General features: G+C 50.5%; 1 protein-coding gene across 1 annotated transcript in view; it reads right to left on the reverse strand.

Annotated features, from left to right (window-relative positions):
• NCOR2 (nuclear receptor corepressor 2) overlaps positions 1 to 17,243 on the reverse strand; it is a 226,323-nt gene that overhangs the window by 140,143 nt on the left and 68,937 nt on the right. Inside the window, exons 2-3 of the mRNA XM_066561983.1 lie at positions 14,911 to 15,112; positions 2,426 to 2,553 (exon numbers count right to left, since the gene is read on the reverse strand). Coding sequence (XP_066418080.1) covers positions 2,426 to 2,553; positions 14,911 to 15,015 — 233 coding nt within the window. The 5' untranslated portion in view covers positions 15,016 to 15,112. The remainder of the gene's footprint in view (positions 1 to 2,425; positions 2,554 to 14,910; positions 15,113 to 17,243) is intronic.

Genomic DNA, 17,243 nt, shown 5'->3' on the forward strand with positions numbered 1-17,243 from the left:
CTCCCCTCTGCTGACACTGCTCCAAGGGGAGGATTGCCATGTGCCCACCATCCCTGAGTGCCAGCTGGGCTGTCAGGCAGGGAATCACAGCAAGGGCTTCCTTTCAGGCCCAGCACAGCCCTGTGCTTCCCTCCACTCACCCCTGTGCCGTGCTGGGGATGCTGTTTGCCTTGGGCTCCCTCCTCGCAGCCCCTCATGCCGAGAGCCAGCTGCCTCTGCTCGAAACCATCAATCCCAGCCCAGGAACAAAGCCAAGGCTCTGAGCCTGCCAAGGGGACTCAGCTGCAGCCACGGCTGCCATCACCACCCTCCCTCAGCCAGCCTCTGCTCTGCACCAGGAGGAGCCACAGCTATTTTTTGGGGAGGGCATCAATGACCAACCCAACCTGCTGCAGGGTCTTGGCCCTGGAACCCTCAGGGCAGTGACCACCACCCAAAGGGTTCCTCTTACAACACAGCAGGAACTGTGTTACAGCAGCTCCTCAGACCACCAGGGTGAACCAGCAAAGCCCCCAGAGAATGGATTTTTAAGTGTAGAGCTTAAAGATGCAGAGAAACAGCAGCTGGCTTTGAAAAACAGATTAAAGTCTCCCTAGCCCCAATGGTACCCAATCTGAATCACCTCAATAACTGATTACATTGGATTTAAAATTTCTTTACAATTTCTTCAAACATCCTCCCCTTTTTGCATCCCCAGATGTCCCCACAGATTTTCAATGTGTCTATGTCCCAGCATTCTGGCACAAGATGTCAACTGAACTGAAGCAGTATTTGTAGCTTTACTATGTAGTATAATTTTTGCAAAAGTACTATTTTTTGAATGTTAGGGGGAAAAGGGATTAAATGTAAATTATTAGAAGAGTTTCTTTTTACAGCATGCCAAAACATCACCATTCAGGTTGAAAATCAGGTACCATGGTAAGCATGTGGATGTGTAACATCCCCTGACAACTTTTATTAACATTTACCCACATTCGTGTGATTGTCAACATAAAAATTACGTTTGGGATCTTTGAAACATTTGTAAGCCAAGGCAGATGCCTGGGTGACCACACCAGATCAGGCATGTAGTACAGCAGACACCAAGGTTTGCAGTTGGGCTTTTTTTTAGTGATACAGAAAAACCAAGATGCATTTTTTTAAACAGCATATTACTGGAGAGCAGAACTGCTTCTCCACTTTGCAAACCATCAGTAGTGTGAAAAACAAAAACAGGCAGGAGCATGTTGCTGGGTCCTCTTTACCCATCTCCCCCAAATTTAGCTAAATCTGACCCAATTCCAACTTAACCGTGTTACTCTGTGCTAAGAAATCAAAGCACTGAGAAATCAAAGCGAGCCAAGGCAGTGCAACATGCTGCAATAAATTATGGGTTATCAGAAGTGCCATGACCCTCTGTACGTGCAGGTGCCACAAGAGTAACCCAGAAGGGCACATCCAGATGCAAAATGAACTTTGGAAGGCAATTTTGGCCTCCAAATTCTCACAGGTTTGTTTCTGCTGAGCACCAAGCTGAACCCAACCTAGTAGAAAAAGAGGATGCTGTCTGTATTTATTATGCATCCAGCACCCTGAGCTCTTACTCCTCTCCCCTAACAGTGATGATTTTAGAGAAAGAGATTCATCTCTGACTCTGCACTGGTTTTGTGCTTAGCCTAAGGAATAAGTATTAAAAGAATTGGTTTGTCTGTATCTACTGCAGCAAGGTTCTTATTTCACTTCCAGGCCAGTTTTTTTCCCCAAACCATACACATCAAATGCAGAAGAGAAACTATGAGAGAGAGCAGAGTTTTGCATTGAAACAGAGAGTGAGAGTGAGGTCCTTCAAACAAATCAGCTCCTGTGGTTAAAGCATGTACAGCATTCCCAGCCGCAGCACTTGCCTGACTTGCACCTAAAAACTCTGCCAGCCTCCCGTGAGGCCACGACAGGAAACAGGGACACAGAGAGAGGCACGAAGGGAGCAGAGAGGAAAAAAGCAGCCCAGAGAAAGTTGTGAGGGGAATGCAGAAAGAGAAACAAAAACAATGAAAGCAGGGAGGAAGAGCAGCAGCAGAGGAAGCGGAGATGGGGGAGGAAATGAGCTCTTCTCACTCCTTCCTGCAGCCTCGGGAGCCACAGACCAAACCCGACCACATGGCTTCACTTCCTATGCTGAAAAAGCCAACACAACCAGTCACAGCCACGTGAAGCTCCACAGAAACGAGGGGGTGGTTTTTTTGTTGTTTGTTGTTTTCAAGACTTCTTTACAACGCATGACAGTCCAAGGTAAGGAACCAGAAGGCAGAGGCGCCGCTTGATTAGCGGAAGGAATCCAAACTGGTGGTCAGTACCCAAAACCAGCATCCCACTGCCCAGGTGGGTCCCTCCCAGCCCTCCTGCTCCCAGCCCCAAGCCCTGCTGGGTGCAGGCAGGCAGGCTGTACCTTTCATTGCCCGGCTGGAACTCGGAGAGCAGGGACGGCCTCCGGCGCTGCGGCTGCATGATGGAGCCTGGCGGGAGGTGGGAAGCGAAATCCCTGGAATGATGCTGGTACTCCAACAGGGCCACGTCCTGCAGGAACAAAGAGCAGAGATCATCAGCCTGCTGCCAACTCTCAAGCAAACAGAACAACTCAAAAAACCCCATGTAGATGCTCCTCCTCTGAAGGGCCACAAAGCTCAGTGCTTTGCCCTCACCAGAAGGCTCTCCCAGTAACTCCCAGTCCCACAACTGGAATGGTGGCTCAGCCCTTTGTTCAATCCAGCCTTTTCCTGGGGCTGCAGGCAGGGAAAGGCTCCTGAGAAAGGACCCCAGCAAGCCCAGCCCAGCCACTGAGCACCCACACATGGATTTTTGGCATCCAAGCAATCCTGACGGCAATTGTGAATCCAAGAGTAAGAACAGGTAAGAACAAAATTAAGTCACAGGATACTTTCAGCTTCAATAGCCCACAAAGCAGCATGGAGAGAGAAGAAATAGGGGGGAAAAAGGACAGAAGAAAAATCACAAATGTTATCTTGAAAATGTTCCTTTAAACACAGCTCCCCTGGGCTGAGCTCAAGGGGTTTGAAAGGACAGTTTGCTACTTATTATGTGTACGTCCCTTTTGTTCCTTGACCCTTGGAGAGTACAGTACAGTATGTTCCTGATTTTAATTAAATAAGAAGCCCTCCTGCTCTGTGCCACAGACCGATTCCAGCAGCAGTATTTTAGGCAGCTACATTCAACTGCTATTTTTTATTTGCAGATAGATACTTGACCAGCAGACTAATCATCTAATTAACTAAGACCTTCAGCAATGGCATAGAAAACCCTGTCACAGAATAACCCTGGTAACACTGACACACATTTACCTTAGAAGAACCAATTCCACCTGGGAGTCTATTTTTGAACAGTTCTCAACTGGAACAAGAAAGAAGCTTTAACTTCCTCAAAAAGAAAAAAGGAATTTCAGGGTCTACAGAAAAAAAAATATTAATAAATAATAAATAAGACACCATATGCATGCAGCTGGTGTGGGAAGGGGGGTCTCAACCCCAACAACTGCAACAGGAATTATTTGATCTGATGTAGTGAAGATCAATATGACAGCAACAACCTGAGCCGGGAGATGCCCTCTCCCAAGCTGGAAGGGAAAAGAGCCTCACAGTAGAGATCATGCTGTCCCCCTGCAAGCTGTGGAGTTGGAGTCAAGGTCCAACATGTTTGACCATCAGAGAGTAAAATGAGAGTTTTTCTGGAAAGCCAGGAAGAAAATCAGAGATTATAAACATTCAGCCTGGGAGAGCCAAGAAAAGCAGATCCCCTACCTCCCATCCAGCCTCTCTTGCACAAAAGCTGGAAAAGGCCAAATAACAGAGAGAAGGAAGGGGAATTGTGGTGTCCTATGGCCACCACTTCTCGTGCCTAGAAAGCTGTGCTGGTTTTTGGAACCAAGTTTATTTCTCCCCACTGTCAGGCAACAGAGTGGTGCTGCTCCTTCTCTGTTCTGACCAATGCTGTGAAACACCAGGAACAAGAGAGTTCTGCCAGCCCCAGCCCCAGCCCCAGCTCCAGCCTCTGGGCCAAGGGTGTCTGCAGACAGGTTCTTGTGACATTAACAAGGGCATGACTTGGACAGTGCCCACTCGTCCTCCCAGGGCTGTCCTGCTGTAAATCCAGGTGTGTGGGGAGGATGCAGCCCCAAAAGCTGCTTTTCCTCCAGCCCTGGAGTCCATCCATGCAGGATGCCAGGGACAGAACACGCCATCACTCCAACCACAGATGGGACAAACACAGACATCTGAAGTGAGGGAGCCCATCAGCTCCTCCAGCCCAGCCAAAGCAGAATCCCTGCCTACAAACAAGCTTCCCCACGTTCACACTTGTCCTGGTTTTAAATTAAAAATAAATATTTAAATAGAAGAGTGATGCAGCTCCTGACATCCACCTACAAAACAAACACATCGTGTCTGGGAAGGCACACCAACAGGCCCAAAACCAGGACCATCACTTTCTGTGGGCGTATAAACAAGAATTACCCGTCTGGGAGGCTCAAAGGCTGTGCCCTTGAGAAAAAAAAAAAAAAGGCTCTTGCATGCCCCAAGAACCATCTGTTTTTCCTTTTCCCCTGCCCACACTCAGCTGAGCTTTTGCCTCCTCTCACCCCACCAGAAAATGGCTGGTGGAGCTCAGAACCTGCTGGCATGGCCTGAAGTGACTCTGACCCGCTCTGCCTTCCTTACATCCCTGTTGGGTTTTACAAGGAGGAAACAACACCTAAAATTTAGTGAGGAGGATTAAAATTGACAAATTTCTGTGCCCTGTGATGAACTGTTAAGAGGCACCGTGGAAGCCCTGGAAGATGTAGGTGGATTAATTGCTCAGAAAGTTACTCCAGTAAATTGCACTGTGAGCCGTGACAGTGTTTTTCAAATGCAAACACCAGAAAGGTTGATGAGCTGCCTTCAAACTGCCTGGTGGACTTGGCAGTGCTGGGCTGATGGTTGGATTTGATGATTCTATGGGTATTTTCCAATCTAAATGATCCTATGACTCAGAAGTGGCTTCAATTTTCTCTAGCAGAGTTTTAAAGACAGCTGCTGGGAGGCTCCTTGCTGCCAGCACCACTGCACCTTCCTCACAGACACAGGAGCAGCACCCAGTGGGTGCCACTTAAATTCCCCACCACTGAATCACACAAATGTGGTGTAACCCTCATGTTGACCTCAAATTTCTAACACCTGCTCATGGGCAACTCCAAGAAACCTGAAATAAAACAACTAAAGAACCCTGCAGCCCCAAACTACATGTTGCTTCTTTTCCTCTCCATTGTTTTGCTAGGTTTTGCTCAATTCTATTTTTTTGCTCCTCCTCTCCCTCTCTTTGCATCTCTTCCTGCCCTCTGCAAACCTTCCTCCCACCCCACAAATCTGCTGATCTACCAGAGTACCCTCTCCAGACCTTTCAAATCTCCAACTTTCTCCAGTAAGGACTTTCTTCCTTTTACATCAACTTTCCTGTTGTTCCTTGTGGTTCTGGTGCTCCCACATGGATGCACTTTGGGAAGCTGTGCAGATTTCATGAATTCAGTAAATGTCATGACAGAAATCAAGGAAGCAGAAAGACCATGGATAGTCAGGGGCTCTGGCAAATCAGATTTGGGGGAGGAGGCCAGCACTGCCAAGGCCAGACAGACACCAAGAGTGCCACAGCACCACCACAAGCCACCCCAGCAGAGCAGGGCAGCACCAGGCAAACCTTTAGATAAATGAAATGCTAAAGACCCAAAAGTGGCCTCATTAAAACACTTCTTCATGCAGCAGACTGAAGAGGCACTTAGGCCCAGCCTAAGGGACCGAAAGCATCCTTTGCCGCCCACCAGGGAATTTGGACACGTCCCTGCTGCTCCTGTGTGGGGTGCTGGGAGGGAGAGCCAGGGAAAGCACCCTGAGTCTCAAGGCTTCTGTGCTATCCCTTGATTTGGCAGTGCTAAGAACACTATTTCCATCCCCTTCCTGGTAAATCCTCCTACCCCAAATAACCTGAGTCTACCAGGCTCATTTAGATTTGCTAATCAAACTTTCTAAAGCCAGGCTCCTGAACACAGCATTACAGAAAAGTTCTATGGCAACACACAGAGAAAGCCCAACAGAATGAAAAAGGAAGAAGCCACCCGCCCCCACCTTTTTAAATTATTTTAAAGCTTCCAGCCTGCTGCCTTACCTCCCATCAAGTCTCTAGCAAACTCTTCAGTGCTGTCCCCGACCTCAGGGTAACCCCACACTGAGCCAACAACTGCAGGCAGCCCTTCTGCCTCTCTCGCTTTCTGTTTTGGACACGTGCACTTGCTGGTGTGCTTCATTTCTCCTTCCCTGCCGGCAGCTGCTGGGTCCTGGCTGCCTGATCTCCAGCCAGGAGGATCAAGGGGAGGTCTGGGAGCACCCCCAGGCACTGACCCAGGCGCTAGAAACACCACACTGCAGCCAGCAGCACCTCTGACCCTGCACTCCCAGCTCCAGCACCGAGCACATCCACACAGACAGGGTGTGCACTGACTGCTCCATCCTGATAGCCTTCCCATGGCTCCAAGAATCAGCCTCCGAGGAGAAGACCTCAGAGACAGGAGGCCTGCAGAAAGGAAGCCTGGAGCTGTCTTGCAACAGAAAGGCGAACGGCTCCTCCTCTCTTCCTCCCACCCGCAGAAAAACAAGCACAAACACCCAGTGTGGCTTCCTTGGGAAACAGCTCTGGAGCAAACCCATGGAGAAGACCCAGAGCACAGCGGGATGAGAACCTGCAGCCCAGCTCCAGCAGCCCAAAGCACGAGATCCGTCCTTGCCGCTTACCATGTCCTCAACCCGAGAAAGCAGCCGGGAGCTCCCTGCCAAGTTTCGGTGTAAGACAGCTTTGTTTCAAAACCACCGGGGCTTGTTTTGCCGTGAGGCTGAGGAGGAGCAGCCTGGGGTCAGCCACCACATCCGCCAGCTGGGCCGGCTCCCGGCGGAGCGCGGCACCGGCCCCGAATCGCGGCACCGGGCGCGGGCAGCGCCGCACCTGCCGAGCTCACCCCGTGACAGGGCACTGCCCCGCGCTGTCCTCGTCACCTTCCACAGCCAGACAAACAGGCCTGGGCACTGCCACGCTCCTCGAGGAGCAAATGCCAGCTCCTCGCCACCTCCACCATGGATTGGGGCTGCTCCTTACAAGCTCACCCAGAGCTGCATTGCCAATAGTTTTTATTTTCTAACAATGTGCTGTTTCTGCTTAAATATTCAATGAGGCCAATTAATAACGGCGTGGCACAAACAATGCCAAAACATCCCTGTTTATTTCACTTCCCATGAAGGGGCCCTTATCTAATCTCACAAAGGATGCCTGGTCTGTCCCTGCTGCTCGTGAGCAGCTCGTGTGCCGCTCTGGGAACAGTTAACCACAGGGGAAGTGATGAGTGATGGCACAGGGCTGGTGCCCCCCAGACCGTGGCACTGGTGGCACGTAGAGCCACAGCTGGACACTTCACAGCTGCTGCTCTGGCATGGCCACATGGCCCAGAGCAAGACCACAAAGTTTTGGACTGCAAAGCCACCACATCCCCTGGGGATGCATGGGGTTTGTTGAGATTCCTGCAGCCCCAGAATGACACAGCCAGCATGGAGCAGCACATCCCAGCCTGGAACATGCCAGGGCCTCAGATCATCCTGCAGTTAATCTGTGGGGTGCACAAAGCAGCACAGCCACCACTCTGGTGGCTTTGTCAGAGACAAGGGATGTCACCCAGCCCTGCTCTGCGCACCCTCAACTTGGGAAAAAGAAGTTCCCTAACATCTCTTTCTGCCAGCAGTGAGTGTGACCTATTTTAGCAATAAAAGGAAAAGTTCTCTGGTGCCTGGATACCTCCTGGCACTAGCAGCACAGCATTTGCTCATCAGACCGAGAAATGCACTTTTTAGCATTCGCCTGAAGAAAATAATTTTTCCCAAAGCCAATTCTCAAAGGTAAGAGGAAGGGGAAAGGTTTGGGAGAAACCAGGGTGGTAGCAGAGCTGTCACTGCATAAGGTCCAGGCACAGCTCGGGCTGTGAGGGGGCCAGTGTGGCATACAACCCACCACGCTCAGCCTCCCCAGCCCAGAGGAACCATCCCCTGCTGCTGAAAACCTCCTCTGAAGTGCAAAGGAGGTGATTATTGATCCAAAGAGGTTGTCCACAAGCACAATGCTGTCTGCCCAACTTCCTCCCCAAAACCCTGTGAGAAGCTCACTGCAGGTTTAAGAAAAAAATACCAACAACATAAAGTAAACAATAACTCCTCCACAATCAGCTCTCCTGCTGAAGATAAGGTCAGTAATAAAAACCTGGCTGAATACATGCATTTTTATCTTGCCTACAGGGATGCAACATGTGCTGAAAAGACAAAGGCCCTTATTGTTCCGAGACAGTCTCATTGCCATCCATCTCTCAGAAGCTGCTGACTTGGCCTTTTGTTTTAGGAGGTGACCACAGCGCGCGTGGCCCCTCGTTGGAAGGCACCGATTCCTGCTGCCATCCCTGCACCGGGGCCACGGCTGCTGCCAGCACTGATGGCATCTGTACCAGCTGCACAGCACTGCACCCTTCTCCATGCCCTCTCCCACCTCTCCAGCAAAGCAGGGCTGGCAGCAGTGCCTGGCTGCCCTGTGTGAATGTGCCATTCATGGAGCAGTCACGTCTCGGTGAGGACAGCTCTCAGCTGTTGTGGCTTCCCGGTCATCTGACCGGGGCCGGGTGCTGGAGCCAGCTGCCAGCCCTCTCCCCAGCAGCCAGAGGTGCCCACAGAGCAGCAGCACATCCACTACAGTGCTGCTTTTCAGCCTCTCCCCATCACAAGACTTTTGTCCCAGTCGCATCCAGGCGCCTTTGAGTCGGGAGTGACCCGCCTGCCCTTCCTCCAGCCCCCACGCCTGGTGCTGTGCTTCCTGAAGCCATCAACACACACCCAGGCTGAGCAGCTCTCTTCACACAACAAACACAAACTTTCTACCACAAAAGGCACCAGGTCATTTAGCTCATCATCGTGTTTCTTCTGTAGCCCTCACCACCTCCTACCACACCTGCTCCCATACAACACCCACAGCCTATCTGCAGGTCCAGGTAGGACCCTTTCAGCTTTCCATGTCCCCTACTCCTCCTTACACCTCCACAGCAAATCCTTCACTTGCTCAGTATTTTGAATAAATGCTGTGACAATAACAACCAGCAAAAGTCTCCAGTCTTGCAGAAGGTGCCTCCAGGGGCTGGTGGGGCAGTATGATCAGAGTCAGGCCTGCAGCACAGGAAAAGGCTCCAGAAGTGGCTATAGTGGCTTTGCCAAACCACATAAGCAGTGCAAGTTCTTTCTTCCCCTGTGGATTTGCAATCATGAGATCAACCAAAAGCAAAGCATCACCTTCTGCATCAAATCATGTCCAAAAAGAAGATTAGGGAGCAACCACAGAGGTTTACTGTAGTTTATAGTAAAAGAAGTGTTTTGGATAAAGGCTATATCCTAGAGAAAACAAGATTTAAATACAAAGTGCTGTAAGCCAACTTCTTCCCAGCAATGGGAGGGAGACCCTAGAGCAGGGAATTAGGTGTCCTGTTCTTTCACCTCCATGCTCTCCCAGTCCCAGAGCAGAAAGCCAATTTCCCAAAATCCATCCCTGAGCTGCTCAGAGCTAATGCAATCTGTCACTGCAAAGTTACTCAAGAGAGATAGCACTGAGTTCTCGTGACAGACCTGATCAGAGTCAGTATTTCCAAGGTATGCCTTTTATTTTCAGGTCATTCCTTAAAACATTAGCTGGAGCCCAGCAGCCAGAATGCAGGAGTTCCCTCGCTCAGCTGGCAGCAGGAGTTTGTTCTTTGTGCTCAGAGGTGCTGCACCATAAACTCTTCTGTTTCTCCAGTTCCTGGACCACTAACACAGACTGGCAATTTGCTCCCAGGAGACAAAAGTGTGAATAATTCCTCCAAGGAAAACCACCACAGCAGCAGTCAGGCACAGTGCAGTTCCCCTGTGCAGGCTTACCTGGCGCCACTGTGCCACACCGACCATGTCACCGTGGAGAGGAGCGAGCTCCTGCCATGCCCGGAGCCTCCCAACAGCACCTTCCACAGCAGGACACTGCATTGAACTCGCCCTGCTCCAACTGCTGGGAGGAGGAGTCTGGGCAGGGAACGCGCTCCATTCCCCCCAGGCCACTTTTTGGCTTCCACACCAAATCAACACGCAAGCTTGCACCAAGCTCTTGTCTCTGGTCCACACAGACAAGGAAGTTATTTATCATGGGCCAAAGCAAACGAGCGATGGGGCTGGGACGCTCCCGCACAAGGGCTGTGTTGAGAATGGGAGCTTAATGAAGGAACTGCTGAGCTGCTCCCAGCCAGGGAGGTGGCACGGGAAAAGCACAATGGTCTCAAAGCTGGAGCAGAGGAATTCAGGAGGGCTGAAGCTGTGTGCAGGGAATGGGGGCAAACAGCAGGAAGGAGGCAAAATGAACCTCTTGTTTAGTAGGGAGGGAAAAGTGCTCACAAAGGGGAATTCGAGTGATGATGGAACACCAATTTCATATGAATGTGTACACACCCCAATCCCTAATCCTGTTTAGCATCTCTAGTACATGAAACACTTAAAGCACCCCAAAAGCAGAAGCTGTTTTGTCACAGAGGCTGCTGCTTGAGCACACCTTGTGTGCCCTGACCCCCAGCATCTCCAGCACCTGATACCACCCTCCTGGAAAGCCCAGTCTGCATCCCAAGCCACACCATTCCTGCTCTGAAATGCCAGGGCACTAGCAGGAGCAGGAAGGCTGGTAAGGAGGTCACAGCAAGAAACTCGATTCACACAGGAGGAAAAGAGGGGAACCCTTCTGTTCCCAGGGAATATTGATCATGAAGAGGTTTTAAAAAGAAAGGGGGACGTGCACTACACAGGAAAATTGATCTGTTTACAGAAAATATCTGCAGGTTGCCTGAAAATGAATATCCTTCATGTGAAAGTTTCCTTTGAGAGAGCATGAACTTTGGACACATTAGAAGGTTAAGAGCGTAAGTAATGTGTTTTTTCACCTTTAGCTAAAGGTCATGGAGCATTCAAACAATTCCTCTGTTTCCAAGCTGAACATGACAGAAGTCAACTGCGCACCCCAACATTACAGCTAATGAATATGGAAAACAGAAATGTTTTCCCTGCACTTTGGCTAAGAACCACTCTGTGCCCTTAAGAAGAAACTGCTGATTATTGGAGGTTTTAGTATTACCTCAAGAAAGTCAAACAAACCAGAACCTTTTCACTAAGCTTCCTTCTTCCCGTTTAAAGCATGTTGACTTGTCAAAGCTTTTTGCAAGTCATTGTCTACTAAGACAGAATTAAATTCAGGGTTATCATAAAATTTTGCACCCTTTTCACATCACACCCAGCCTTCCCAACAGCTATTGGGACCAGGTATCTCCCAGTGAGGAGGAAGAGGAGGAAGACACCTGAGTGTGTTGCTTACCCTGTGAAAGCACCCGTTTGCTGCGTCAGCCATTGGAGAGAGCTCAGTCTGGGTCAGACCCACGGGTTCACAGCCCTGCCCAAAGCTGGCAACCAAGAGTGAAACCAGACAACAAACATCCTCACTCAACCAGTACTGGTCTTCTCTGCCAGCTCCAAACTCAGCAGTAGCTCGTGGAACATGCTGCTGGGAGGAGGTGCCCATGTGTACAAAGCATATTTCTGTTTACTTGAAATACACTTTTTTTTCCCCATTTTGCTGGATATTCCCTTAGGCTTTATGCGATGGGAGAAGAAAAATCCCTCAGCCTGCTTCCACTGCCTCCTGCCCCTTCACAACATCTCCTCTCACTTGCCTCATCTGTGAAATCAAACAGCTGCAATCCTTTAAATCACTTTTCATAAAGTGTCTCCAAGCCTAAAATAATGTCACGGCTCATTTCTGAGCTCAGCATTCCTGCCGCGCCGCATTTCCCTGGGTGCGACCGTCACAGTTGAGCTGTGATTATTTATTTATATTATAATAGCATTTGCAGCCCTGCTGTGCTCAGCCCTGCACACGCGCCCAGGAGGTGACCCAGGGCGTTTCCAGCACCAGGATAAGGATCCCTGAGCTGACGAATTCCCAGTTCTCAGGAAAGGATGTCTTGGAACGCAACAAACCAGAACCAGAATTTAATTAGATGCAAGACATGTTAGTGTCGGGTTGGTTTTGGCCTCTCTTGGTGTCTTCCAAACAAGCCCTCACTGTACAAACACATCCCATGACAAAACTGACCTGGCCAAGACATGCAAGCAAATACCGCTGACTTTTAATATTAAACAGCGCAGCAACTTCAAAGGAACTGGGCTCTCCTCTCCCAAGCAATCCCACCAGAGATCAGCTCCAGCCCCAGAGCCATGGCCAGGCTCCAGCTCACGGCGCCGCCGAGCAAGAGCCACGTGTTTGTGAACAGCTGAGAGCGGCGGGGCAGATCATGCAGGGACACGCTCCCACAAACACTGCCTGCCCTCCCAGCACAGGCAAGGTGCGTCCCTTTGTGTGGGGCTGGCACGCTTCTGCCCACAGGAGCAGTGGCTTTCCATCTTCTGGCTTTCCATCCAAAAAAAAAAAAAAATCTCAGCTCGGACCTCTCCTGCATCCAGACACCCAAAAAGTATCACATAACTCCGAGTGATTACATGTGCCTGTAAAAATAGCTTCTAGAAGTGAATGCCAGCAGCTTCTTCCAACATTAATATAACAGAACAGAACCAGTGTTCACTGCAGGCTGCAGAAACCCCCAGTTCCAGCCCACTGCAAACAAGTGCCCTGCTCATCCTGCTGTTGCAGCACTAAGGGGAAGCAGTTGGGATTTTGCAGGAGACGAGGGCTCAGCACCCCAAAGAGGACCCATTCACACTCTTTTAAAATCTGCCTCCACAGTGCAGATGGAGGTTCCTTTGGTTTGCTTTTAAACCACAGTCTTGCAACACTTGCAGACCGTGCTCACCTGGCTGCATCCTCCTCCTGCTCGGGTGTCTTATAAAAAGGAGAACTGGGATTTTCTTTTTGAGACAAATGCTCTTGGTTATGTTCCAGCCCCCAAACAAACACGCTCACAGCGATGGAAGCAAAGCTCCCATAAATCGAACCAGGTCAGCGTGTCTCATAGCCAGGATGAAAAGCTCCTTTGTGCAGCAGCACGCAGGCCCCGAGCGATGTAGATGAGCCAGCAAACGCAGCCAAGAGCTCGTCCCGCGCCCTCCCTAACGTTTCTATTTCAAAGCCTTTCCAATCTCCAGGTCTGCTCCTTGTGCCACTCTGCTGAAGCCAGGCAAAGAGGGCAAATGAGGGAATTTCAGCCCTTCACTGGCATTTCATGGGTTTCCAGGCTCTCAAGTCAAACACTAAAACCAGCACAGACTGAATTTGACCATTCAGTAGCTGTGACTGTCAAACCTAACTCCCAGACAAGATCTCCTGCCTGCCTTGCATTTCAGGGACCTTCCACCTCACTGTGATCCACCAAGAAGCAGCTCCAAAGACTCTTGGAAGTGTGAGCCATACTCCAGCACCTAATAAGATTCCTTTAAGCAGCCTGAGCTGACTAAAGCTGTTCCACTAAGAAGAGTTTCCTCAGTTAAGGGCTTAAACTGAAAACATTCACCCGTCCAGGATGAGCAAACCCAGGCATGAGTGAGAGAGCACAGAAAGGAGAGGCTGGATCCAGGTGAATTAACCTCTGTGGGTTCTGGTACATTTAACAAGGCAGGGCCAAAAAAAAAAAAAGATCATCTCCAGTTTATGCCTTGATCCAAGAAGGGAAAAGATTACAGGTCAAGACTAAGGGGGGGAAAAGAGGGGGAAGGATAAAATGGAAAGCTCAGCAGCTCAGTTATCTTCTTGCTCCCCAGGAGAGCTGCATAAAGAGAGGCAGGCCTGCTAACAGAGGGCAGGAGGCAGGTTCACTCTCAGCAGTTTGCCTGGGAAGCAGGAGAGCTCTCCTGCAGGTGTGAGGAATAAGGACTGGGTTCACTGGGAAGCAGTGAGCCCACACGTAGAAGATGGTCCTTCCCTTGTGATTCAGTGCCAAGGAAAGGCCACAGCAGAAAGGGCTGGAGGGCACGTGCACTTGCTCCACAAGAATGGTCAAACCTTCCCCTTTGCCCTCAGGCTGGGTGCACCCAACCAAGGGTGCTCTAGCCAGGAGGACAAACAGACACAGGTGCTCAGAAATGATGAGCCAGAGCCCATGAACACCACCACAGCAAGTGCTTCGGAAAAGGCTGGAAAGGGAGAGAAAAACTGAGAGCACCATATGGAGAAACAAAAGAGGATCCCATGAGAGAGGAACAATGAAATCCTGTACCACAGGCACGGAAATCGTCTGATTTCTCTGTAACAGCCGCATCCCAGAGCGGCGTGGCTGAACCGCTGCCCCAGCACCAGGGACACCCCCGTGGGCTCCCAGCATCGGGGGATCCCCACATGGGCTCCCACCCTGCCAGAGGCTGGGGAAGGAAAGCCGTGGCCTATTGTATTTGTGGGGTGCCCCGATGAAGGAAGGAGCGATGAATCTGACTCCATGTTCTCAGAAGGCTAATTTATTATTTTATGATACTATATTATATTAAAGAATAAACCATACTATACTAAAGACTACAGAAAGGATACTTACAGAAGGCTAAATAGATAATAATGAAAACTCATGACTGTCTCCAGAGTCCTGATACAGCTCAGCACTGGCTGGCCATTGAGTCAAAACAACTCACCAGAAACCCAACGAAACAATCACCTGTTGGATAAACAACCTCCAAACACATTCCAAAGGAGCAAAACACAGGAGAAGCAAATGAGATAAAACTGTTTTCCTTTTTCTCCAAGGTTTCTCAGCTCCCCAGGATTAAAATCCTGGGCAAAGGGATTTTTCAGGAGATGTGGCAGCGTCCTTACCGCGTGCGGCCGGGCGATCTGCACCGGGTAGGACATGGCGTGCGGGGCGTAGCGCGGCTCGGCCGCGCGCCAGCTCTGCGTCACGGGCTGCGTGGAGCCTGACATGGCCAACGCACCAGGCTGCCTCCAAATCACCGGCCAAGGATTAGGAGAGCAGAGAGCTCCTCTTCATCGTGTGCGCGCTTCCCACGTCGTGCAAGAGCTGGAAGGAAGCGGGAAAGCAGCAGGTTAAAATTCAGTCAGCCGCAGTCCTGTGAGACAACCGAGCGTCAGGGCTTGGGCTGCCACCAAAACCTCACTGGCCTCACAATTCCCCAACAGCCCCGTTCCCCATTTGGCAAACCCCACTGCTAAGTTTCTTCTGTAGATTACTCCTATCACAGGAAGTCCAAATGTAAGATTTCCCCAAATTTATCCCACCCGATTTCCCCAGAAAGCCTTCACCCACCCCCAGCAGGACCAGGAAGCCAAACTGCCAGCTATTTCTTTGGGTCCTGTTGAGCTCTAAGTCTCTTGGAGATGGGTATTTTTTTGCAGGGTGACTCAGTTTCCAAAAACACAGTCTAGAGTTTTGGCATTTCAACACAAGGCCCGAAAAGGCACAAGGTCCCTCCCCAGCCCATCCCTTTCAACCTCCACACTCTCACATGTCAGTGCTCTTCTTTCCAAGCTGTGGCCACTTCTGCAGCCCTCTGAGCTAAGCCCTGATCCAATGGCAGGAGGGACACCAGACACTGACCTCGCCTGCAGCTGTGTCCATCCATGAAGCTACAATAAAACCCAGCACTAAAGCGTGTCCCACACCTTCAGTGCCACCTGGATCAACCCCTTCTGAAAGGGCCAGAGTGCCAGAGAACACGGCACAGCCCCGAGGGTATTTTCACAAACACCCTGTCACCCACACGTTCACTCCTCTGCCACCTGCTGCAATTCCTTTGGCAGCTGCAACAGAGTCAGGAAAACCAACAAAGTGGGAAGGTGCCTCTTGGCCCCAAGGGGAGATTTACAAGTTACTGATTTTTATAGATACTTCACACTGTTTGCTTGGTGATGATTTTAAGCCTCCTGGTTTTTGTCTAGATTACAATGAAAAAGTAACAAAGGTCTAAACGCTGCCCTTCATGGCTGTCAGTGTGAGGTGCATTAACTATTATTCTCAAATTAACAGCTAGTTAACAAAGCATAAATTGCCTCTGCTGCCTGCCCGGGTCAGGGGATGTTATCAGGGCTGATCCCAAGCAGGGATCAGCTCCCTGAGACCCATTCCCCATCCCAGCCAGGGCTGTGCATGCTCACACAGCTCCCCCCCAGCGCAGGTATGTGTTATGTATGGATCTCTGCAAGGTTTTTGGCAGTATCAAACTCTTCCAGCAGCACACCAGGAACAGCAAAGGAAACTTCCAGTGCTCCCAGGAGCCTCTCCCCACACTTGTGGTCTCTGTGCATGGGGAGCACAGCCAGCCCCAGCCAACGCAATTTCAACTGAAACAGCAGTTGGCATGCACAAAAACCAGAAAGGGGGTGGGAAAGCTGGGGGAAAAAAAATAAGAAAAAAGAAAGAGGAAGCTTTTCTTTTTCTATTTCTTTTCCCTCCTGCGAGACCACAGATGAGCCCGTGCTGATAAACCCCTCGCTATCTGCTGCAGGCAGGCACAGGGCTGCCTCTCTGCTTTGCCAGCAGCCACGCACCTCGCAGCCAGAAATAAACCAAACCAAGCAACTGTCCCTGGCAGCCAGGCACCACAGGCAGCCAGGGCAAGGCAGCCGTCCCACCCAGAGGTCAAATCTTACAGAAATCATCATCTCAGCAAATCCCCATGAAGCCTAAGGATGACAGACACACAAAGACATCACCACGCTCCTGATGGGGGTGAGTCTCTCTGAATAAGGTATTTTACAAATGAAAAATGGAAAAGACAAGGTTTAGCTCTCCAGGCAGGGTGCAAAGGGACAATCAGGTCCCTCCTGCTTTCCCTTACTCCCTGCACAAGAGCTGGGATTCCCGCCATTTCTGGATCCACGTATCCCTGCTGAGCCCCAGGGCACCTTACCTGCCAGCCCAGGGAAGCACCGGTGGCCTGGGAGCAGCCTGAGCCTCATCCCAGAGGAGACAGCCTCCCCTGCAAGAGCTTGGCGCGCTCAGTGCAATCCAGCCCGGGCAGGAAAACCCCTGTGCACACGGGGGAATTCAGAGATACCCAGAACAGGCGTATTTATACTTCCAGTATGACTGTCCCACTTCCCCTCGTGCTTCCGACTGGATGGGATTTTGCTCACCCATTCCCACCCCAAGCTGGGGGCTGTGCCAGGAGCACGTGGTCCCAAAAACCAGC

The sequence above is a fragment of the Molothrus aeneus genome, chromosome 18 (genome assembly GCF_037042795.1).
Source record: "Molothrus aeneus isolate 106 chromosome 18, BPBGC_Maene_1.0, whole genome shotgun sequence".
Lineage (NCBI taxonomy): Eukaryota > Metazoa > Chordata > Aves > Passeriformes > Icteridae > Molothrus > Molothrus aeneus.